The 24,110-nt window shown below is 45.7% G+C and overlaps 1 protein-coding gene across 4 annotated transcripts in view; it reads right to left on the bottom strand.

The window, feature by feature from the left end:
• Positions 1–22,890, bottom strand: part of LOC101160143 (Golgi apparatus protein 1) — a 60,290-nt gene extending 37,400 nt beyond the window's left edge. For all 4 annotated transcript variants that reach the window (XM_023951386.2, XM_023951391.2, XM_023951393.2 and 1 more), the window contains exons 1-10: positions 22,476–22,890; positions 16,145–16,174; positions 14,666–14,752; positions 14,370–14,585; positions 13,045–13,248; positions 11,125–11,196; positions 10,871–11,057; positions 4,612–4,826; positions 4,352–4,473; positions 430–531 (exon numbers count right to left, since the gene is read on the bottom strand). In XM_023951386.2, coding sequence (XP_023807154.1) covers positions 430–531; positions 4,352–4,473; positions 4,612–4,826; positions 10,871–11,057; positions 11,125–11,196; positions 13,045–13,248; positions 14,370–14,585; positions 14,666–14,752; positions 16,145–16,174; positions 22,476–22,772 — 1,532 coding nt within the window. In that variant the 5' untranslated portion in view covers positions 22,773–22,890. The remainder of the gene's footprint in view (positions 1–429; positions 532–4,351; positions 4,474–4,611; positions 4,827–10,870; positions 11,058–11,124; positions 11,197–13,044; positions 13,249–14,369; positions 14,586–14,665; positions 14,753–16,144; positions 16,175–22,475) is intronic.
• Positions 22,891–24,110: the final 1,220 nt, after the last annotated feature.

The raw sequence follows: 24,110 nt of genomic DNA, 5'->3' as shown, positions 1-24,110 counted from the left end.
GGTTTTCCCGGACAAATGATCTACCCTGCACTGAAGTCTAGACTTTCTTCAGGTCATAGGTTATTATTCACCAGTTAAACGATTCATTCTTTGCGTGGTTCAAGTTTTTCAGGGTTCCTTGACTTTCCCCACAGATCACGTTCCCGCCACACTTTCATGCTTCTCTGTATTTTGTGCTTTTGAAGACTTCTGGCAGACAGATCACTGGAGATCCTTGATTACTGTGATCTGCAGATCCTTTAGACGTCTGTTTATTGTGAGAGCAGCTAAGGAGACAAACTTTTCCTTTGGAAACATACAAACGTCAAACTTTCTGAACCCAGGATAGAAAAATCAATTAGCCAAATTCAATGAACTGAAGATTGCTGAAAGCAGGAACCATCAGCTGAGACTTTTTACACTTCAGCAGGAGGAACAGATCATACTCACTTCCAGTCTCTGGATATGAAATACTGTAGCTCTAGCAACCGGTGCTCACAGTCCTCCACCATCTTCTCTGTGTACAGATGCTCCATCAGGCACGACAGGATCCTATAAACATCCACAACAGCAAGGTCAGATGACAAGCCCGGCCCATCATTGGATCAGAACTTCTCAAAGACCCACTGCAATGACAATTCTGTTTTTGGTGCTTTAACATGTTCTTGTAGTGTTTTTCTCATGATGGACACATATAAAGAAAATGCAGATTAAAACTGTGGTTGAGTATTTCTTTATCGAAATTGCGGTGAATCAGGAGCAGATGAAAAAATGCTGTTTTGCCGTTTGTTATTTCAGGCGACCTTTGGTCTTGTGTCTTGAACACTTGGGTAAAACGAGGGGCAGAGCTGTCCAGTGATCACTACCTTGTGGTGAGATGGATTTGCTGGCGGGGAAGGAGGCAGGTAAGACTTGGGAGGCCCAAACGAACTGTCACGGTTTGTTGAGAACGTCTGGCTGAGCCCTTTGTCAGAAAAGTCTTGAATGAAAGTCATGAATTCCACATCCAGGAGAGCTTCAAAGAGATACTGAGACATCTAGTCCGTGTTGCAGCGGTAACCCCCAAATCCAGTGGTGGACACCTGAAGTAAAGGATGCCGTAAAGCTGAAGTCCTACCAGGCCTGGCTGGCTTGTGGGACTCCAGAGCCAGCCGACAGGTACCAGCACTCTAGGCAAGCTGCAGCACAGACTGTTGCGGCGGCAAAAACCCGGTCCTGGAAGGAGTTTGGTGAGACCATGGAGAAGGACTATCGGTTGGCCTCCAAGAAATTCTGGCCAACTGTCCGGCGCCTCAGAAGGGGAAAGCAGTTTTCTGCAGGAACCGTTTTCAGTCCAGGTGGGGAGTGGTTGACTTCAACTGGGGACATTGTCAGGCGGTGGAAGATATACTTTGAGGATTTCCACAATCCCACTGACACGCCTCCTCTAGAGGAAGCAGAGAATGAGGACTTTGGGGTGAGGCTGTCTGTCACCTGGGCTGAAATCATTGAGATGGTCAATGAGCTCCTCAGTGACAAGGCTCCAGGAGTGGACGATGTTCACCCTGAGTACCTCAAGTCTCTGGATGCTGTGGGAGTGTCTTGGCTGACACGTCTCTACAGCATCGCGTGGCAGTCGGGGACTGTACCACTGGACTGGGGTGGTGGTTCCCTTTTTTAAGAAGGGGGGCCGGAGGGTGTGTTCTAACTACCGGGGAATCCCACTCCTTAGTCTCCCTGGGAAAGTCTATGCCAGGGTACTGGAGAGGAGGGTCCGTCCGACAGATCCAGGAACAACAGTGCGGTTTCCGTCCTGGTCGTTGAACAGTGGACCAGCTCTAGACCCCCCTTCAGGGTGCTGGAGGGTTCGTGGGAGTTCGCTCATCCAGTCCATATGTGATTTGTGGATTTGGAGAAGGTGTTAGACCCAGACCACCGTCCTGTAGAGCAGTGGTCCCCAACCCCCGGGGGTCACTTGGTACCGGGCCACAGAGAAAGAATAAATAACTTACATTACTTCCGTCTTATTTATTTCGGAATCTGAAAGATGTTTTATTTTGAAATTGCCAGATTCTCTGTTACATCCGTCTATGTTACTCTAGACCAGGGGTGGCCGCTCTTTGCGTCTCATCATATTGTGGCGATCCGTTGGTTAGCCCCGCCTTCAGCCCCTGAGACTCATGATAAGTGGGGAATTGTGGGTGTAAAGTTCCTCCCCATGAGTCAGGGGCTGTTCAGGGGGCAGAATTCACAGCCATGCTGTTTGCCTGTTTCTGGGCCTAGTAACGTATGCAAGCATCAATGTTGGAAAGGGGCAATTCAAGCTACTCATTAGTTTGCTTATTCCTCTTTGATATTGTGCGAAGTCGGTTGATTGATTAGACTTGGATGTGTAGCGACAATAATTTCGACATACTGAGCCTCATTTCATAGGTAATTCATTTTTATACAACTCTCAAATACATCAGAAAGTATTAAAAATAAATAATAAAAAGACCGCCATGCAGTGTGTGTGTTTTGCTCCAGACACATAAGTGACCGTCAGTCGTTTGCGCGGGTTACGCCCAATGCCGGAAAAAATTACTAAACATTTGATGTGCGTGCAGACTGTTACCCTCATATTCAAAATGGCGAAATTCAGAGTATAAACAGAAACACATAACCTTTCTGGAAGAATGGGAAGATTCTTACTTTTTTACTGAACAGAATGGCATCACTATGTTTATTATTATGAGCTTTTGGAAGCAGTAAAATTACTCATGGCAGAAAAGAACAAAACGTATCCCGGACACCTGACTAAGCATGCCTGTGTGAATAGTGTGGCGACGGGGGGTTAGCCCCGCCTTCAGCCCCTAAGACTGATGGGAAGTGGGGAATCTTGGGTGTAAAACCATTAGTAAAATCATGATGTTTGAGTACTGGCGGTTGAGTTCAAGTAAATGCAAAGCTAAGCTAGTAGGAAGCAGGTCAATACTTGTGTCCTTGCGTCTGTGGTGAACGAGCTGAGTCGTTTCAATTTTCATAAACATGTCATCAATTAATTGATTTTCATGACAAAGATCTATCATAAAACTATAAATAAAAACTCTTGAATACTTTTTTTTTTTTTTTTTACTGAAGGTTAAAATTATTTTTTGCCACACTCAACTGAAATGAAACTTGAAACAAACACAAGTACAATACTTGCTGTACTGTTGAAGGGAGAGGAATGTTTTATGGAAAATAGTACGGCTTTAATTGCGTGTTTGTGTGTGTACGTATTGGCAGGTCAGTGTTCCCCCTTCGTCGTAGTGTTGCTATATTACTACTTTTGAAAGACCGGTCCGTGAAGACTTTGTGTGACGTCATACCGGTCCGTGGCGTTAAAAAGGTTGGGGACCACTGCTGTAGAGGGTGCTCTGGGAGTATGGGGTCCGGGGAGCCTTACTGAGAGCTGTCCGGTCTCTGTATGACTGGAGCAAGAGTTTGGTTCGCATAGCCAGCAGTAAGTCAGACCTGTTCCCGGTGCATTCTGGACTCTGGCAGTGCTGCCCTTTTTCACCGGTTCTGTTCATTGTTTTTATGGACACAGTTTCTAGGCGCAGCCAGGGGCCGGAAGGGGTCTGGTTTGGGGAACACAGGATTTCCTCTCTACTTTTTTAAGATGATGCATTCCTGTCGGCTTTGTGTATTCAGGTGTGTGTTTGGGTGTTAATGTAATCAGGTGTGTGTTTGTGTATTTGGGTGTGTGTCTGGGTGTTGTGTGTCTTTAGGTGTTTGTGTATTCAGGTGTGTGTTTGGGTGTTTGCGTTTGTTTGTGTGTGTCTGGGTGTTGTGTGTATTCAGGTGTGTGTTTGTGTAATCATGTGCGTGTTTGTGTATTCAGATGTGTGTTTGTGTATTCAGGTGTGTGTTTTGTGTAATCATGTGCGTGTTTGTGTATTCAGATGTGTGTTTAGGTGTTTGTGTTATCAGGTGTGTGTTTGTGTATTCGGGTGTGTGTCTGGGTGTTGTGTGTCTTTAGGTGTGTGTTTAGGCGTTTGTGTATTCAGGTGTGTGTTCAGGTGTTAATGTAATCAGGTGTGTGTTTGTGTATTCAGATGTGTGTTTAGGTGTTTGTGTATTCAGGTGTGTGTTTGTGTATTCGGGTGTGTGTCTGGGTGTTGTGTGTCTTTAGGTGTGTGTTTCGGTGTTTGTGTATTCGGGTGTGTGTTTCGGTGTTTGCGTTTTTGTGTGTGTGTTTGGGTGTTGTGTGTATTCAGGTGTGTGTTTGTGTAATCATGTGCGTGTTTGTGTATTCAGGTGTTTGTTTGTGTATCATGTGCGTGGTTGTGTATTCAGGTGTGTGTTTGTGTAATCATGTGCGTGGTTGTATATTCATGTGTGTGTTGGCGTGTTGCGTTCTCAGACTCACATTGGGTCTCCACTCCGGATGTGTTTGCAGGCGGTCTGGATGACGGACTCGCAGGCCTCGTTGAGGGCTCGGTCGATCCGATAGTCGGCTCCCGGGTCGGCAGACTGAATCAGAGTCTGCAGCTGTGACAAAAACAGACCATGAAATCAGAATCAAACCTCCAGTGGTTTGTTGAGTATATTCAATCTGAATTAAAATGATTCACATGGGAATGGAAACCCTTTCTTTTGGATTTTTCACCGGTCGGTTAAGCGCCTTACCGCGCCCTGGCAGACACTCCCAACAGTGCTGTGGTCGCCGCGGCCCACCCGCATCAGACAGTGCAGCGTGCGGCCTTTACGATGCAGGCCAGAGCAGTGAGCCTCGATCTCCGTCCGGCAGTGAAGGACGATCTCTGGACTGAGAGAAAAATCCTCCATCAGCATCCGCCGGTAGTCCAGCATCTCCCCCTGACATTCTCCACTAACCGGACGACCTAGAAAAATGAGAGGCAGGGCTCAAACAGTTGGAGAGGCCACACACGTCCTCCGCCTCCGAACCTTCAACACATGAACATGGTGACAACAAAAATGACCAAAAATAAAAATTAGCTGTTTGGTCACCACCAGGAACAACTTGACCATTGCAGATAAGTTTAGTCTCCCAGCAGCCTTTGCCCTGAGAATGGGAGATGATGTGTCCCAATCCACCGTCCCGTTGACCATCCATCCATCCATCTTCCTCCGCTTATCCGGGACCGGGTCGCCGGGGCAGCAGTCTAAGCAGAGATGCCCAGACTTCCCTCGCCCCAGCCACTTCCTCCAGCTCCTCTGGGGGAACCCCGAGGCGGTCCCAGGATAGGGTGTAGAGCTGGTCCACTGTTCCACGACCAGGACGGAAACCGCACTGTTGTTCCTGAATCCGAGGTTCGACTATCGGACGGACTCTCCTCTCCAGTACCCTGGCATAGACTTTCCCAGGGAGGCTGAGGAGTGTAATTCCCCTGTAGTTGGAACACACCCTCCGGTCCCCCTTCTTTAAGAGGGGAACCACCACCCCTGTCTGCCAGTCCAGTGGTACAGTTCCCGACTGCCACGCGATGCTGCAGACACGTGTCAGCCAAGACACTCCCACAGCATCCAGAGACTTGAGGTACTCAGGGCGGACCTCATCCACTCCCGGGGCCCCGCCACCGAGGAGCTCATTAACTACCTCGGTGACTTCAGCCCGGGTAATAGACAGGCTCACCCCAAAGACCTCATTCTCTGCTTCTTCAAAGGAAGGCGTGTCAGTGGGATTGAGGAGATCCTCAAAGTATTCCTTCCACCGCCCGACAATGTCCCCTGTCGAGGTCAACAGTCCCCCAACTGCACTTAAAACTGTGCCTGTGGAGAACTGCTTTCCCCTCCTGAGGCGCCGGACGGTTGGCCAGAATTTCTTCGAGGCCAACGGATAGTCCTTCTCCATGGCCTCACCGAAGTCCTCCCAGACCCGAGTTTTTGCTTCCGCAACGGTCTGGGCCGCAGCTCGCTTAGACTGCCGATACCTGTCAGCTGCCTCTGGAGTCCCACAAGCCAGCCAGACCTGGTAGGACTCTTTCTTCAGCTTGACGGCATCCCTTACTTCCGGTGTCCACCACCGGGTTCGGGGGTTACCGCCGCGACAGGCAACCTCCCTCTGTTTGAAGTTCTCCCGAATGTGGGAGTTAAAGACTTCCCTAATGGAGGGCTCAGCCAGACGTTCCCAGCAGACCCTCACAGTACGTTTGGGTCTTCCAAGTCTTTCCGGCCTCCTTCCCCGCCAGCGAATCCAACTCACCACCAGGTAGTGATCGGTGGAGAGCTCCGCCCCGCTCTTCACCCGAGTGGCCAAGAGACAAGGCCGAACGTCGCCTGAAACAACTACAAAGTCGATCATCAACCTCCTGCCTAGGGTGTCCTGATGCCAGGTGTATTGATGGACTCCCTTGTGCTCGAACATGGTGTTCGTTATGGACAAACTGTGACGAGCACAGAAGCCCAAAAACAAAACACCATTCAGGTTCAGATCGGGGGGGGGGCACTCCTACCAATCACGCCCCTCCAGGTGGCACTGTCATTGCCCACGTGGGCATTGAAGTCCCCCAGGAGGACAATGGAGTCCCCCGTTGGGGCACTTTCCAGTACCCCTTCGAGAGACACCAATAAGGCCTGGAACTCCAAGCTGCTGTTCGGCCCGTAAGCAGAAACCACAGTTAGAGACCTGTCCCCCACCCGAAGGCGGAGGGACAGGACCCTCTCGTCCACCGGGGTGAACTCCATCACTTGGCGGCTAAGCTGGGGGCTCACGAATAAGCCCACACCAGCCCACCGCCTCTCTGACCCGTTGACCAGTGCTTCCTAAATAACGCCTCCACATTTGTCCCGGTCCCATGAACAATAACAGAGACGTGCCCAGACTGAAACAGAGAGTTCAGTCTGGCCACGTGATCGTGACTAGGATGTGCATAGAATGTGAAATCCAAACCCACCCTTCTGCAATATGTGTCACTATAGGAAACCCCCCAAAATCCCCCTGTCGCCCTGCCTAATAGAATAGAATGAAGGTAAAAGGTTTGGCTAAGAGAATAAGTGTAATAACATGAAACGCTGAATGCAAACAGACAAACTCTCTAAACTAAAAAGTGGAGCGCTGGCTCAGCAGAAGATACTTTAGCTCAGCTGAAGCGGTCGTCCGATAGGGCCAGCTTTCAGATCGCTCGTCGAAAAGCAGCAGAAAACCTTTCACTGACGCAGAGTCTGTCATGAAATGTCTGAATGTTGTCATAGAGGAATGTTGATTGTATTGTTTTCAATCAGCAGGCGCGTTGAAGAAATCAGGGATAATGCATTTCCAGCAGAATTCAGCCTTTTTCCATGAGGACGGGATACAAACACAGACGAGCAGAACACAGTCTGCAGAAAGTTCATGTTTCATGGGCTGGTTTTTTGGGGAAGAACCCAATGAGTTATTTGGTTAAATATTTCATGAGTAGTGTTGTTGCCAAGTGTACACCTAACTATGGTACATGCTGTATACTTATATAGCGCTTTTCTACCTTCTTCAAAGGCCACACACACACAGTCACACACACACACACACACAGTCACACACACAGTCACACACACACAGTCTCACACACACACACACACAAACAGTCACACACACAGTCACCCAGTCACACACACACAGTCAAACACACACCGTCACACACACACCGTCACACACACACATTCACACACACACACCCACACCCACACACACACACACACACACAGTCACACCCAGTCACACACACAGTCACCCAGTCACACACACAGTCACACACACACACAGTCACACACACACAGTCACACACACACCCACCCAGTCACACACACACACAGTCACACACACACACAGTCACACACACTGTCACACACACAGTCACCCAGTCACACACAAACAGTCACACACACAGTCACCCAGTCACACACACACAGTCACACACACAGTCACCCAGTCACACACACAGTCACACACACACAGTCACACATGGGTGGGGGCTCTGCTGCCCAACACCAGCCAACCTTCAACCAGAGGAATCGTGGTGTTCAGTGTCTTGCCCAAGGACACTTTGACACATGGGCGGGCAAGGCGGGAATCGAACCTGGAATATTCCAATCAGAGGTCGACACGCCTTAATAATGCACAAGTTGAAGCTCTAATGAAATATGAGCAACAGATTTCACTCCCCCCCCCACGCACATATAACAAAATCCTAAACAAACATCAGAAAAACTCCTAGTCACTGAGAATACTACAGTTTAAATGGTTATTGTGTTTATTTACCACAACTAAACAAATGCAAGAAGAACACACCAGATGTTTGTGTAAAATGTGGATTTAAAGGCACAGTAAGACCTTGTATGTGGGAGTGTCACCAAATACTATTCTCTTGGAAGAAGTTAGAATGACAATAGAGAAAATCAAAACAGCTGACATTGAGCCCCGCCCTCTTCCTCTTGGCTATAAAATGTGATTTTAGTAAAACAGAGACGTTTATTGATATCAGATTGTAGGCTAAAAGGTGTATGGCACAAGCTTGGACCTACCTAGCATAAACCAGTGGCATAAACAAATGTATTATCTTCCTTTGGAAAGAATAAGGGGTGTGTTTGGCACTTGGGGGGCGGTATTCAGGGGTGTGTTTGACACTTGGGGGGCGGTATTCAGGGGTGTGTTTGACACTTGGGGGGCGGTATTCACTTTCATGTTGATCTGATTGGATGAAATTTGCTGGTCAAATTTGGCGAGGCAGCGGAGCGGCACTTTCATTTTTCAGTGGGGGGGGGGGCTAACAGGCGGCTCTTGAGCTGCATGTGGCTCTCTGCCTTTTATCATAGTTTCTATATTCAGTACTTTCACAACCATAAGGTGAAAGTCTTCCATTTTCTCCTACATGTACAGAGCGGCCCTAATGTGTTGTTGTGTGACTTTGGTAAAGAGGACCTAAAAGAGAACAGCATGAGAACGGTAAGGAGAGAGGTGAGGACGTGAAAGAAGACACCCCCCCATAGTACAAAGGTGCAGATGTGAGCTTAATGCAGAACAACTTCGTTTTGGAAACCCTGGAAATGCAAAGAGATTCGATTATGAGGCAAAGTTTAAACTGCAGCTATCAGCTACGCGGAGGAACACGGGAATAGAGCAGCTGTGGTTCGGTTAAATTAGATCTTCACAGATTCAGACTTCCTAGCTCAATAACTCTTCTGATAAACATTAAATGTATCTTAATCCTTTTGTATTTACACAGAGGGTGAACTACAAAAGCATTTCTAAAGAAAAAAGATCCTTTTGTGCCTTTTAAGCTGTGAATGCAGACATGCAGACATGTGACTAAAGCTGACGGGTCTGCCTTCACTGTTCTTTGGAGCCGCAACGAGACGGACTCTGACGATGACGGAAGGGAAGCTGGCGTGTTTGATAGAAATGCAGCCCAGCTGTTCATTTCAGATACAGAAGATGAGGACTTTGATGGATTTTTGGATGCTGATTGATGACTGAAAAAATGAAAAATAACCAACTCAGTTTTGCTCTTGCTGCCTTTTTTAAACACACACCAGCATGCATGTTTCACCGGGATGTGTTAACATTAGATACAGAATACACATCTATAACTGAAACGGCTCCGTTTAATCCAGTGCTGTTGTATTGTAAGGACAGGAGGGGGTTATGGGAGATAACATAGCTTTAATTGTGTGTGTGTGTCTGGCAGGTCAGTGTGTGGTGTGGCTCTTTGACTCACAGTTAAAAATTTCGTCTCTTTGTGTCAAACATGTTGGCCCCCCCTGTTTGTGTTAGAGGCCTTTATAAAAAACGGCGGATATAGCGTGGATTCTAGCGGTTGTGAGGCTGAATACGGCGCTCAGCTGTCTTTACGCTCTTTCACTGTATGGCAGCCATGAAACGCCAGCCTTTTCTTTTTGTTTTTGTTTACAAGGAAAACGTAACTAGAAATACTGAAGTTGCTGTCTTGTCATAACCGATTCCTTAATAAAAATTAGTGTGGGAAAAAAAGACTTTCCTTCTGAAAGCAGCCTGCAGTCACATGACCCCGACCCCCCAGGCTGGGTTTGAATCCAGGAGCATAAAGGGGGGTTAAACCTCAAAGACTTGTTAGTCTTTAGTCTTTGATCAGTTTCCCAGGTGACCACCAGGTGACTGTTTCACAATCAAGTTGTTCTTCACTCACCTGAAGTGAAACAACCACAAACAGAGACACTCATCTAGGTGTGTGACATTTGCTCTCTGCATTTGACCCCTCCCCTGTGGGATGGGTGAGCTGCAGACACAGCCGCGCTCTGTGAAACCATTTGGTGGTTTAACCCCCCAATCCAACCCCCTAATGCTGAATGTCAAAGAGGGGGGGGGGGCATTGGTATGACTCGGCCTGGATTTGAACTCACAACCCTCCAGTCACAGGGCGGACACTCTCCCACGTCAGGGGAATTCTAACAAACATACAGCCTTACCTGTGTACTTTTACCATTAGTCTTGTTTAACTAGGTGTAACATTTTGATTGACAGATGGCTGCTGCATCGTCAGCTCTGGAGTGGTCTTAGTGGGCGTGTCCCAAAACACAACAGGTGTCTTTGTTCCACCTTTCTGCCCATTTATTGAAGGACTTTGATGACATCATCTCCAGGCAACATGTCATCGGTCACAAAGCTGAGAACTGGCCTGACGCATGACCACACGGTCCAAATTAAACTACCTGAAGATTTACTGAAGGCATATTTCCTTTGTGCCTCTGAAACTCTTTTTAAAGCGATGATTCATCGATAATAAAAAAAACTCTCATCCCTGAAAGTGGGCCACACTTCAGACATCCAGGTACTTCCCATGAAGTGCTGGAACCTAACTTTCAGAGGAGCTCATTACCGGCCCAAATGGCGGATGTGTCGCCCCAGCCTTTCAATCCTGGTAAGTCCAGTGTAAATACATGGAGGTAATTGGACAGGAGATGCCCCCAGGCTCACCCCGGTGCACGGCGGCCTCCAGGCACAGCAGCAGGTGTGACAGGCGGGCCTCGCGGGCGCGTGGGAGGGCGGTGTCCAGGCTGCAGTGCTGCTTCTTCAAGTCCAGCTTACAGGCTTTGGCCAGAGAGTAGCTGACTCTGTAATCCTGGGAGATCAGCTTCTGCCGGGTGGTCAGGGCGTCCCGACACTGGGGGGCGTGGACACACCTGATCAGCGACCCACACTGCTGTTAGGGGGTTGGTCTTTTTTCTTACCTTTTCTGACATGGCCTCTTCAAACTTGTGGTTGAACAGGCATTTGTAAACTCTCCCCTCTCCAGCCTGAACCTGCAGGAAACAGTGAGAGAACTGCTGCAGAGCCGTCCTGTGGCACCACAACGTAAAGTCTTCAATGTGGCTTTTGCTTTGCTCTAATGCCAACTATAGGGCCAGCCCAGGAATGACATCATGATGTCATCATTCAGTTGTAAGCTAGCAGGAGAGAGTGTGAACAAAGGAATGATGGGAAATCAGCGTAGAGTTACTTCCACGCCAACAGTTCTGCCCCCAACCCCATAGAGAATTTCTGATGAAGTCCTGCCGCTCTGCAGAGAATTTGTCTTAAAAAATGACTAAAGGCTAAAAAGGGCATCATCGTGACTAAACGTGCACTGCCAGCAGCTTTAGAACAGAAAAGACAGCAGTGCAGTGCCACTGCAGACGTCATTCTGAAACAAGACCTTTTGAGTTCATCAATGATAACGGAAACAGTTACAGCATTTTAAGTGTCACTAGACCTGATTGAACCGTTTTCTAGGAGGCAAACATCAAACATAGAAGAGTTCCATCCGATTGGTCAAGAACGTGAAGGCGTCCGTCTGATTGGTCAAATGCATTCATGGATTTATTTGATTCCTTAAACGCTTCAAGCTGAAATAGAATTAACACATTTAAGGTAAACCTTCATTGCAATTTTTGCCAACGTTTGCAGGTTGTGACGACGCTAAACTTAGGATTCATTGTACAGGCCTAATTTATATCAATGGATTTTCTGTTTAAGCTTTATTGGTTGAATGCTATAAAGTATTCAACCATTGTTTTCCTGATTCTCTTTCTTAATTTTTCAGCTATTTTATCCGTTCAACTATTCAAATGTTCAGCTCTTTCCGCTTTTTCCAGCTGTGACTTTTGCTCCTTCAAATCCTTGAACTTTTCCAGATATTCCAGGATGTTTGCCTCCACTGAGATACGTGGGGGATCCTTGGTGCAGAAACTCGCTGGTTCGATACCCGGCTCTGGCATTTTTCACAAACATTTCTTTTCTTCTTTAGATGCAGCTCCTTCTAGTTATAATAAAAGTGTGATCATGTGTTTTGACCCAAAGCTGCTCCGTTCATTCTAAAGAGGCTATCGCGTCTGTCTTCGGTTCTGCTGCACACTATGTACTGGATGAAGAACATCATGCCTTAAAAATACAATGAGGCAAAAAGTAATCAGTCACTGAGTCTGAGATCCCACAGAAAAAGCTGAGTTTGGTCTGAATGTGAAATCCAGGAAACCCCATAGTTGGATTTCTGGAGAATGTCTTAGTATAATGTGTTTGGTGAATAACAAAGGTTCCCCTCAGTCCTTTGTGATGTCACTCTGGTTGGTCGGAGCAGAAGTCAAAGGTTTTCAGGATGAAACCGTAGCTGCTATTTGGGTCCATTCTTCCATGAAAGAATGTTTCTAGGATGAGCATTACAAACCAAACTCAGACTGTTTTGGTTATTTTATTTCATTCTTTATTTGTTAATTATTCTTATTTATTTATATTGTATTTTTTTAACTCAGACTTTTTAGTACCTACACATACAGAGAGGCCGGATGGGGGTAAAAAAATGAAACTTTCCTTCCACATTTTTCTCCCAGGAAAAGAAATTCTTGCCATTTCCCTCCACTTTGAATTTGGGACCCAGAGAAACGTCTCCGTTGAACGGCAGCAACAGACCATCTCTGCCTCTATAGACGGTATGTTTCTTTGCACTTAGGAAGAAGAAATTCTTTTTGCAAACCTTTTCCAATCTAAATTTTAAAGAAGGTCTTTTTTTAAGTGGAAATTCCACTAAAAACAATAAGTTAAAGCAAAATCCTTTGGCATGATTTGAATCTTTTGACAGGAATGTTTGGTTTCAGTGTAAATCAGTGTTTCCTCACGTTCAGACAGAATCTCTCCCGGTCGTCTCGACAGGCAAAGTACAGATGTCTGTCGAGGTGGAAGTCGTCTGAAGACAGCTCCGCCACCCGCAGGATGGCTTTCTGGCACTCCTCTTTGATTGGGCGGATGTGATTTTGCTGCTCCGCCTCTTTTACCAGAGCCTTCTCCAGACAGGCGATCACCTCTCCCTGAGAGTGGATGTCCTGTGAAAAGGTCGAGCACGGTGGTTCAGAGCAGCATCAGTGCTGAAACTTCTGCCAACAGGACTAAACCCAAGGCTTAAAAAAAGGTTCACAAAATGACAAACAGCTCAGTAGCCCCAAACCATGATACCACCACCTAATTGGACAGGCTTCTATGGTCTCATTGATCCAGCAGATTTTTCTAAAAGTTTCTCAAAGTTCATATGATTCAAAAATTCAAATTCAAATTAATGTTATTTCTATAGCCCCTTCATGTTAAACAAACAGCTCAAGGGGCTGCACATAAAAACAAACAAGGATGCAGAGAACACCCATCCCTACAGAGATGTTTCAGGTCAAACTAAGCTGAGTTTTCTGCACTGTACTGTCCAGCAGTGACGTCGGCCATGGTTTCCAGATCTATGAACGCTGCTGATCCCTGCAGTAACCTGGATTTTAATCTGGGTCTTTCTTAACCTCTGACCCCTGAGAAGGTTCCTGCCTGTTCCAGGTCATCTTCAGTGGTGGATAATGCTTAATAGTAAGTGTCTCAAAGCTGCAGGAGCGTTTTGATCCAATCTGAATGACATTTTGGTTGTTTCTGACTTTCTTCAGATGTCACCCGTATGTTTTGGAGATCTTTCAGTCTCTTACCTGTTAAAGGGATTTACTGAAAAAGAACAGGTGTGGCAGTCAGGGTCTGGGTCTGGGTCTGGGTCTGGCGCCAGCTTTGGGGCCAGACACCTTTTCACGCAGGGACATGTAAGGTTAACCACCGACGAAGTGTGCATTATCTGACCTAAACGCACGATAAGTAGATTTTAATTCATCTTTCCTCACCACCTTGTTGATCTTTGTCTCATCTTTAAATTGTTACAGTATTTAGTGTGACCAGCATTTAGATAACTAATTAGTGTTTCACTTTGTCACCCCACTATACATGTGCACTGATGACTGACCCCCCAGGTGAGAGATGACTTTTTAACTTGGTATCAGATCATCTTCATGTACATAAAAAATACTTTTGCAATAATAATTCCAAAGAATAAAAATATGCTCTTACAGCAGTCACAAAAGTGTTAGTTTGCTTTTCTTTGGATGAAGAACATAAGTCCACCTCTCACTCCTTTTCCTGCCCCCACCTTCTGCCCCACATTGATGCTTCCGCAGTGCAGCAGGTTGATGTCCTCCTTGCATTTGTCCATGAATCCACAGATGAGTCTGTAGTCACTGAAGACGATGCTGGTCATCTTGGTGACATACTGGTTACACTGGTACTCGCTGATGTTGCCACGGTGATCCACCAGGCAAGATACAAGGTAGCCCCTCCCTCTTTCTTCGTCGTTGCACTCCTTTATCTGCAGGTGCATTGGGGGGGAGGAGTCAAACAGAGCCACCAAGGTGAAACCATAAAGGGAAGTGAGGAAGGACGACCGACCTCTGCAATGGTGCTCTTGCAGACCTCCAAGGCCACAGACTCAAACTTAGGGTCGGTGGTCAGGTTGAGTTTGTAGCTCCACAGAAGCTAAACACGGGAAGGAAGAACACATACGTGACCCTTCACCAAGCACAGACGTGATTCTCTGCTGCCCACATCCTCAACAACAGGCCGACGTGTTGGACTGCTTTGTAACACGGGTCTGGACGGACCGGGTAGAACTCAGCAGCCGATGCAGGAGCAGAAGTTCCAGCATGAACACGCTGATGTACGGTCCAATCAGGAGCAGCTTCAACTCAAAAACAGGGTTGTACATTTGAATGAAAAAAAGGAAAATCTGAAAGCAGCGTCAAACTAGAATGTAATATTGAAGATTTAAGAAATGAATTGTACATTTGTACAAAAATAATAAAAAATTTAAACTTAAAACTGTAATTAGGATAAAATAATGTTTGCTTGCAGCTGTTTTTATGTTTTCAACTTTAGTTTCTTTGTCTGTTGTCCATCAGTTTCATTTCCTACAGTTTTCATTTTCAGAGTTGAGCCTAATTTCTTTGGGCTCAGTGGTGATGATGTCATTTCCTCTCCAGAACCACGTCTGTTGTTGGCCCCGCCTCTGTCATCCCTCCGCTGGGAGAACATCATCATCACCACTGGACGTCCCATCTAGACTATCCTCACCTGTTACTATCCTCACCTATTATTATCCTCACCCATCATTCCTCACCCTCACCTATTATTATCCTTACCTGCCATTGTGGGACAAAAGAGTTAGTTAATTATTATCATTATTAAGCGGCAAAAAATGAAAGAGAAACAGGAAAATAATGGGTTTTATGATTTATAGCTTAAAATATATATATATATATATATATATATATATATATATATATATATATATATATATATATATATATATATATATATATATCGACATAGACAGATGTATATCTATATGCTTATTAAAATGCATTTAAATAAGCATATAAATATGCTCCATAGCATTTAACCAATGACCAACCATTGACGCCGTTTGTGGTTCAGAGTTGAGATCTTATGTCAACACAAGTGTTCAGTGTTGTTAGTGTTTGAGGAAACAGCGTGTGCACGTGAGCTCATGTTTGTCTTTCAGTGGAAAGTGTTCACTACATGTTTGTGGTTTTGTTCGGTCTGACTGCAAAGATGACAGATGTAATGTCATTAAACATGTCTCCAAGTAGGACTTTCACTCAAAACGTTGAGTAACAAATAAATAATGAATGATTAATCACTGCTAATTAATTGCCTCTACAGGGCAGTTTTAGATGAGGTTTGGGCAGGAAGGCGTGATTATCTGGCAATGACAAAGGTTTAGGAGTCAGACATTATTGAAAACACAGATGCAGCCTAAACAGTATTTAGATTATGACATACAGACAGAGAAAACTTCTCATTTGAACTCTAAACATGCGTGTTTGGACTTGGTGGGGAAGTACTTACATGGTTGCAGTCGGGGGCAAGCTCCATGTGCTGCAGGAAGAGGAGAGAGAACGGTCAACTCTTCCATGGTAGGAAGACCATCTCTGAGGCTGAAGCCCCCCCACACTCATTCATTCAAGCAGGGAAACTGGTACATTTCCCACTGCAGCTTTTTCATGTCAAAACAACAAACCAACTATATAAAGAGGATTTCTAATTCAAAGTCAGGTTTTGCAGAACCTATGGAGGATGTTTACATGGATTATTTCAATAAAAATGAAGAAATGTGACTTTAATTTATTTGACTGTTGTTCATCTCCTTCAGACACCAGAACCTTCTGCACTAATGTTACTTTCTTGTCAGACTCCGTCTCTCTGTTCTGAGTTTTTGGTTATTTCAGGGATTCAAGCTACAGATTTTTCCTTTTTATCAGGGCATAAACTCTGCCAGCCTCCCTGCTGCTGGGAAAAGTGGTTCCTGCATGTTTCTAACAAATTGCATGAAATCGCACTTGTAGGGTTTATTGTAAAAAAAAACATTTAAAGAATTCAAATCTACAAAAATCTATTGAATGATTACAACCAAGAAAAAACGTCTTTTGGACATCGAGAACCTACAACCACAGGGAACACATTCCAAACCCAGCCAATCAATCAAACTGGTGACCTGTTCAGGACGAGCATCACCTTCATGGCTGGCTGGTTAGGGTTAGCTGGCAGGTTAGGGTTAGCTGGCAGGTTAGGGTTAGCTGGCTGGTTAAGGTTAGCTGGCTGGTTAGGGTTAGCTGGCAGGTTAGGGTTAGCTGGCAGGTTAGGGTTAGCTGGCTGGTTAGGGTTAGCTGGCTGGTTAGGGTTAGCTGGCAGGTTAGGGTTAGCTGGCAGGTTAGGGTTAGCTGGCAGGTTAGGGTTAGCTGGCTGGTTAGGGTTAGCTGGCTGGTTAGGGTTAGCTGGCAGGTTAGGGTTAGCTGGCTGGTTAGGGTTAGCTGGCAGGTTAGGGTTAGCTGGCTGGTTAGGGTTAGCTGGCTGGTTAGGGTTAGCTGGCAGGTTAGGGTTAGCTGGCTGGTTAGGGTTAGCTGGCAGGTTAGGGTTAGCTGGCTGGTTAGGGTTAGCTGGCTGGTTAGGGTTAGCTGGCAGGTTAGGGTTAGCTGGCTGGTTAGGGTTAGCTGGCTGGTTAGGGTTAGCTGGCTGGTTAGGGTTAGCTGGCAGGTTAGGGTTAGCTGGCTGGTTAGGGTTAGCTGGCAGGTTAGGGTTAGCTGGCTGGTTAGGGGTTAGCTGGCTGGTTAGGGTTAGCTGGCAGGTTAGGGTTAGCTGGCTGGTTAGGGTTAGCTGGCAGGTTAGGGTTAGCTGGCAGGTTAGGGTTAGCTGGCTGGTTAGGGTTAGCTGGCAGGTTAGGGTTAGCTGGCTGGTTAGGGTTAGCTGGCGGGTTAGGGTTAGCTGGCGGGTTAGGGATTAGCTGGCGGGTTAGGGTTAGCTGGCGGGTTAGGGTTAGCTGGCGGGTTAGGGTTAGCTGGCGGGTTAGGGTTAGCTGGCGGGTTAGGGTTAGCTGGCGGGTTAGGGTTAGTTGGCAGGTTAGGGTTAGCTGGCTGGTTAGGGTTAGCTGGCTGGTTAGGGTTAGCTGGCTGGTTAGGGTTAGCTGGCGGGTTAGGGTTAGCTGGCGGGTTAGATGGATGGATTTACAGTGATTGTTATGTTTAAACGTATCTGCTGTCATATTAGTCTTTTCACTTTGTCGTATTCATTTGCCACCGGTCCGCATTGACTGACACTGAGCTGGTGGAGAAGAATAAAACCGCATGTGGACCGCTGAGGTTCCCATTGAGGTTTTTGTTAAAGCGATCACAAGACTGACCATCTCTGCACGCCGGTCTGTGTTACGCTCCCTTTAACACGTTTGAGCACAAAGCAGAGTGAACACAGCAGGCGGTACATCATACCTCCGGGTCTGATGTGAAACTGTTCAAGTAAATGAGAACATCCAACATTTCAAAAACTTGACTATAGTTAATGATTAAGGTAAGTCTAAGAGAGCTCCTCTGGCTTAAACCCAAGGGACAAATCCATTCATCTGCAGATTTAACTGTCAATCATAAACTGGGAAGCAGCCAAGTATCACAAGACTTCCTGCTGAACTCAGTTCTGATCTTTGGAACAAGAACGTGTGCAAATGTTTACGAGCAAAATGAGCTGCTGGTCTACAGACAGGAAAAGAGTCAAAGAACATTTGCAGGTGAGCAGGAATCCGGAAAAACCCAGAGGGGCGTCCTCATCCACGGCACAGCGAGGTCCTCCATCCCACAACCAGTTCAAAATCCCTGCAGCAGCGGCTCTGGTAACTGTGCTGCTTTCACAGTGGGGATAAAAATACTGTGGGACACACAGCTTCCAAATAACAACTACATTTACTTTTAGTTTGTCACCAAACAGAACCATAAAACTTTATTGATTTTAGATTTGAACTATTCTGTTTGCTGGTTAGTCTGGAGTGTAACACTAACAGTTTCTATAAAACCACCTGACAGCAAACTGTCCCTAATGCCATATCGTTACAGTGAATTACAGTCTAGTTTTTCTTGTCCAAGAATAATTCCCTTACCAGCTTCCCTTAAAACAGGGGGGGGGTCGAACTCCTGGCCTTGAGGACCAGGAACCTCCATGGTTTCCAATGAACCTGCCACTGAAGCTGCTCATTGGCTAAACACAACACACCTGATCCAGGTAATCAGCAGCAGGTAGGAATGGTTTTTTACAAGAGCCAGCAGGATGTTGGCCCATGAGGCCTTGAGTTTGACATCCCATAATGCACAGTAGACCCTCCATAACAGTTCAGAGCCTGGTTTGAGCTTTTACACTCACTACGGACACATCCTTCTATCATCTCCAAAATGAATCCAACAACAAAAACTGTGTTCAATCCCGCCTGACTCAGCCCATTACCAAGCTTTGATGAGACCGTATACTGGCTGAGGAACACTGATGTAAAGCCATGTGGGTAGCAGTGTTTGTGTACACTAAAGTCTAGGTCGGGGGTCGGCAACCCGCGGCTCTTTAGCGCTGCCCTAGTGGCTCCCTGGAGCACTTTCAAAAATGTTTGAAAATGTAAAAAGATGGGGGAGAGAAATATAATTTTGGTTTTAATATGATTACTGAAGGAGGAAAAACAAGACACAAACATTATCAACGTTTTCCAATGCTGTAAGAATGAGTAGAAAAAACTGTAACGTCAAGCAGGTACGTCACTTGCAAATAGCCAAAAGGGAGTCAAGCTGTCTGGAAGCTGAGCTGTCAATCAATTGAATGCGCTGAAGAAATGTTCGTGTCCCAAACACGTCACGTCTCCAAACAGTTTCAGAAAAGAGCAGGCAGAAGCTTAGCTCAGAGTGTAATATTGTTTCTGGCATTAGACGCCCCTTTACTTAACCCTTGTTCTATCTTAGATGACCCCCCCCCCTTCCATTGAGGTGTTCTCCCTACCATGACAAAGGTGGATAAAGGTGGAAAGATTTCATGTAATCCATGGACACCAGTGAAGATCACAAATCATTGAAGAAAAAAGGTTCAGAGCACTGTCTAGTGGGTCTAAATGACCCCACTCCCAACGTTGAAGTGCCTAGGATAGAACAAGGGTTACAACACGCATCACATCGAACATTGCACAGGTGTCATCAACCTCTCTCCCTTCCACACTCATGGTGCAACAAAAAGAAACAAACATAAGAGGAAGAATAAACTAAGGTGGAACAACAAAACTGCCATTTAAAAAGAAATGTGGGCAAACAGAAACGCTCATGCTGATCCCTAATTAGATCAAGAGACCGCATCCCACAATCCCCTGCTGCTAACAGACCTAAAATGCACATGACCGCCACTACAATATGACTTTTTTTTAACTTTATTGTACAAAACGAAAGTACAATACAAAACACAAATTTACAAATTAAACTTCAGATATGCCAGGGGAGCATTCTTCTGTTTGAATCCTCAAAATAAAAATGACATCAAAAATCGGATTTCTTTATTACATTTCTTTAATTTTATCAAAGCAATGAAATTGATATAGTAACGACCTGGGGGTTAGCCCCTCCTTCAGCCCCTAAGGCTCATGGGAAGTGGGGAGTTTCGAGGTAGAACCTTGAGTGAGAGTGATGTGAACTGAAGTGGCATCCATGCTGTTTTGGCTGTTTAAGGGCTTGGACTAACGGGCTTGATGCTGAAAAGGAATTTTGGTGCACTTCCTGATTGTGTCTGTTTGAGTCTATCCGGGATCGTGTGGTGTTTGGTACGCAGACAGCGCTTCAATAAAGCCACTGCACAAATAGTTTGGCGTTATCTTCCCCGCTAAAGTGACGTCCCAGCTGGGTCGTTCCAATATAGTAATAAAGTCAAACAACAGAGCAGTCACGTGATGCGTCGTTCTCCCAGAATGCACTGCAGGGAAAATAAACATTTAATCATTTATAATGCTCATTATGTGCTTGAAGCAACTTAGTCATTTTGATAGCAGGATAATATAGATACACAATGCATGTGTTGCCTTCATTATAAGGCTTAAATAGGGCTTTTAATATTTTGCAGCTCCAGACATATTTGTTTTGTGCTTTTTTTCGTCCAATTTGGCTCTTTCAACATTTTGGGTTGCCGACCCCTACCATACCCTGTATGGAGGTATACATCCGCTAAGCCTTAGGAAGCGAAAAGACGTCATGTGTTTTGAGAAAACAACAGCTCCAGATGGGCAGATGTGAACACCAAGTTTCTAATCCTACCCAAAGACCCAAAACAGTTTGACCATTTTATTCATCAATTAAGTCAACAGAGAACCGATTCTAGTTCACAAAAACAACCGGGCCAAGAGGCAGGACAAAGGGCATGAGAACAACAGCAAAGCAACATTTAACCAACAATGATCGCAAAAAGGACAGTGGTGACAGAGTAAGAAAAGACACCCATTGGATTCTGATGGGGGAAATAAAGCCTTCATTGGGACCCTGTCCTGACATATACCCATCCTGTTTCACATCAACTTTGACCAGCATCCCTGTGAAAGGATCTCCTCCAAAAGATGCTGCCCCCGCCATGTCTCACAATAGGGATAGTGTGCCGCGGGGGGTGTGCAGTGTTAGTTTTCCATCCTTTGACTGCACAAGAGAACTGGACTGAGTAACCGCTCCCCTCTAGCCTTCCAAACAGGACGTTTCCAGCTTTATCCAGTCCTTCCAGGACTCCATGATGCTGGTAGTAGTTCACCGACATTCTCTATCAAACGTCAGAGAACGGCTCGATTTATGACGAGGTGTCTACTATCAGAAATGAATGCAGAGATGTGAACCGCACAATCCATCCATTTCTGATAATGGACACCTCCCAGGACTTATGGCCCTTCGAGGTGTTTAAACATGTAGATAAGCTAATTCTTCTCTAAGAGTTCTGGTCCATCGCCTGTTGTTCACCCTTCACCATCACCATATTTTAGGAGTTTTTCTCATTGAGAAGGAGGGTCAAAGGGCAGAAATGCCCGATTCAGTTTAGCCTGTTTTCCTATTGAATTCTATGATTTTATGTTTACTTTACAATTACCATACGAAGCCCATTGAGACGACTGTTGTTGTGATTTGGGGCCATTTAAATAAAATTGAATTAAAAATTGAATGGTCACTTATGAAAGAAATAAGAAATATATTATATGTGATTTAATATTAGATCACTTTGATCTGAAATATCCACTATTAACTCTGATTATTAAGTGTGGATAAATAAACCTTTTCTTTCATTGTTTAATGGAAAAAAAAAATCTTTTTAAAAAACAGTTTTTCCAGAGGACCATAGCAATAATAAAGAACATCATGGATATTTGACCAGAACGCGTCCATTATCAGCCAATCAGAATGGAGAATTCCCCGGGACCATGGAGTAAATAAACACATGTGGACCATGTTAGGGGTCCACCAGTCCCCAGGACCCCTGACTTCCAGATGGACCTCCAGGATTTCAGGTTGATGTTACTGTGACAAACAATTGGTTTTAGAAAAATCCATCTGGAATAAAGAACAACTGCTGCAAGTTTTACTCTAGTAATTTATGACAAAGTACACTAACCTACCTAAAATATTACAGATTCAACAATGTCTTTAGGTTGTCGTTTCTATCATTAACAGCCTTCCTACGGTAAATGTGGTTGTTTTGAAGCGGTTTCCTGGTCTTCTCGTCACGCATCAGCCGCTGCCTGACCGGCCTCGGGTCACCCACCCCAGCAGGTGGGGATGGGCAGCCGGCGGCGGCACCCCGCTGACTGACCGCCGTTGAGGCTCTGCCCGCCCGCACGGACGCAGCCCTCGGTCCGCCGCTGGCCGCTTACCTCTCTGCGGTCCTGCAGGCACTCCAGCACGGCCAGGTTGTTGGTCCATGTGTGCTTCGGACAGAGGCGGGACAGGTCCTCCCGACAGGCCTCCTCCTCCGCCAGCTTCCAGCCGCTCGCCCGTCGAGGCTGGGCGGCCGCTTCCTCCTTGGCTGGCAGGTCGACGGTTCTGACCGCCGGCGGGTTCGGCGGTTCGGCCGGTCCGCTGGACACTTTAAACCCGCGAACGGCGACACAGCTGTACAGACAAGCAGACAGCAGCAGCAGCGGCAGCGGGGGGCGACCGTGTGCCGCCATCTTCACAGAGCTGTCGGGATGCAGATGAGCGGCATCATTTCCGGTCAGCCGTCGGTGTCAAAATAAGATCTCGACTCTGACATGAGGAACCTGCGCCTGTCAGGATCCTTGGTGCAGAAGCTCGCTGGTTCGATACCCGGCTCTGGCATTTTTCACAAAAATATCTTTTTTGTTATTGTGCTGTTTTCACTTTATTTATGGTCAACTTAGAGAATTTCTTTATTATTGTTTTTTTTCTTGCCAATTATTACCCTTTAAGTTTCATTTTCATTCAGTAATCTAGCATGCAACCCTGCATTTTCATTTTCCTCTGGAAATCCTTGTTTCATTTTTATTGCACTCGGTTTTTGTTTAAGTTCTCCCTCTTAAATAGATGAGAGAGGCCTGTAATTTCCATTATAGGTAAACCTCAACTATGAGAGACAAAAAGAGAAAAAAATCCAGAAAATCACATTGTCTGATTTTTAAAGAATTTATTTGTAAATTATGGTGGAAAATAAGTATTTGGTCAAAAACTACAGTTCATCTCAATACTCATGACAGAAGTCAAACGTTTTCTGTAAGTCTTCACCTTCGACTCCTTAAACATAAACTGGACAATCGCTTTTAACCTCACCCATAGAAAATGCCTCGCTTCCGATTCCAACCAAATTAAGTCAATTCAGTCTCCATTTTTCTGCGATATGTCCTTCGCCCTGTTGGAACCTGATGTCCTCAGTAAGCCATGATTGGCCCATCAGTATTTCTATGGCAACCAATCCCTCCAATCAGGAGTGAACACGTTACAAGCCCACACCCCTACCACTGAAAGCGGGCTCTGGACAATCTGTCAATCAAACACTTTGAACGTTTGGTGCAAGGCCACCTACTTTTGAGTCATCTTATTGGTCACTTTATAACTTGAGTAATTTGCTCTACAGCAAAAAATCATTACAAAATAGGATTAGCAAGAACATGTTAAAAAAAGATAGAGCAAGAATGGTTACTGGCAAACACAATGACTGATTAATATCTGTTTATTTCTCAATAGGACTCTGGAATTTTGGCTTTTTGGGACCAACAGGTACTTCCTGTTAAGAACGCCAGAGGGATGGGTTGTTCAGTCCAGTTCTTATTTTACTGTTAATGGGCTTCACATAGTCTCACATAGATCTCCAGAACCTCTACCATGTTCTGTCCATCTGATGTCCTCATTCCTGATCCATCCTGGTCCCTCCCAAAGAAAACCTTAGCATCTTCATATCTGCTTCCTGTCTTCCTCAGTGTCTCTGGGTCCAACAACATGGCTGCTGTCACCACACTTTTCCACACATTTCCTTTCATTTCAGCTGAAACTCT

The sequence above is a fragment of the Oryzias latipes genome, chromosome 3 (assembly GCF_053564925.1).
Source record: "Oryzias latipes strain Hd-rR chromosome 3, Olatipes_Hd-rR_3.1".
NCBI classification, from domain to species: Eukaryota; Metazoa; Chordata; class Actinopteri; order Beloniformes; family Adrianichthyidae; genus Oryzias; species Oryzias latipes.
The sequence above is the reverse complement of the archived record's forward strand: the minus strand, read 5'-3'. Positions and strand labels throughout refer to the sequence as shown.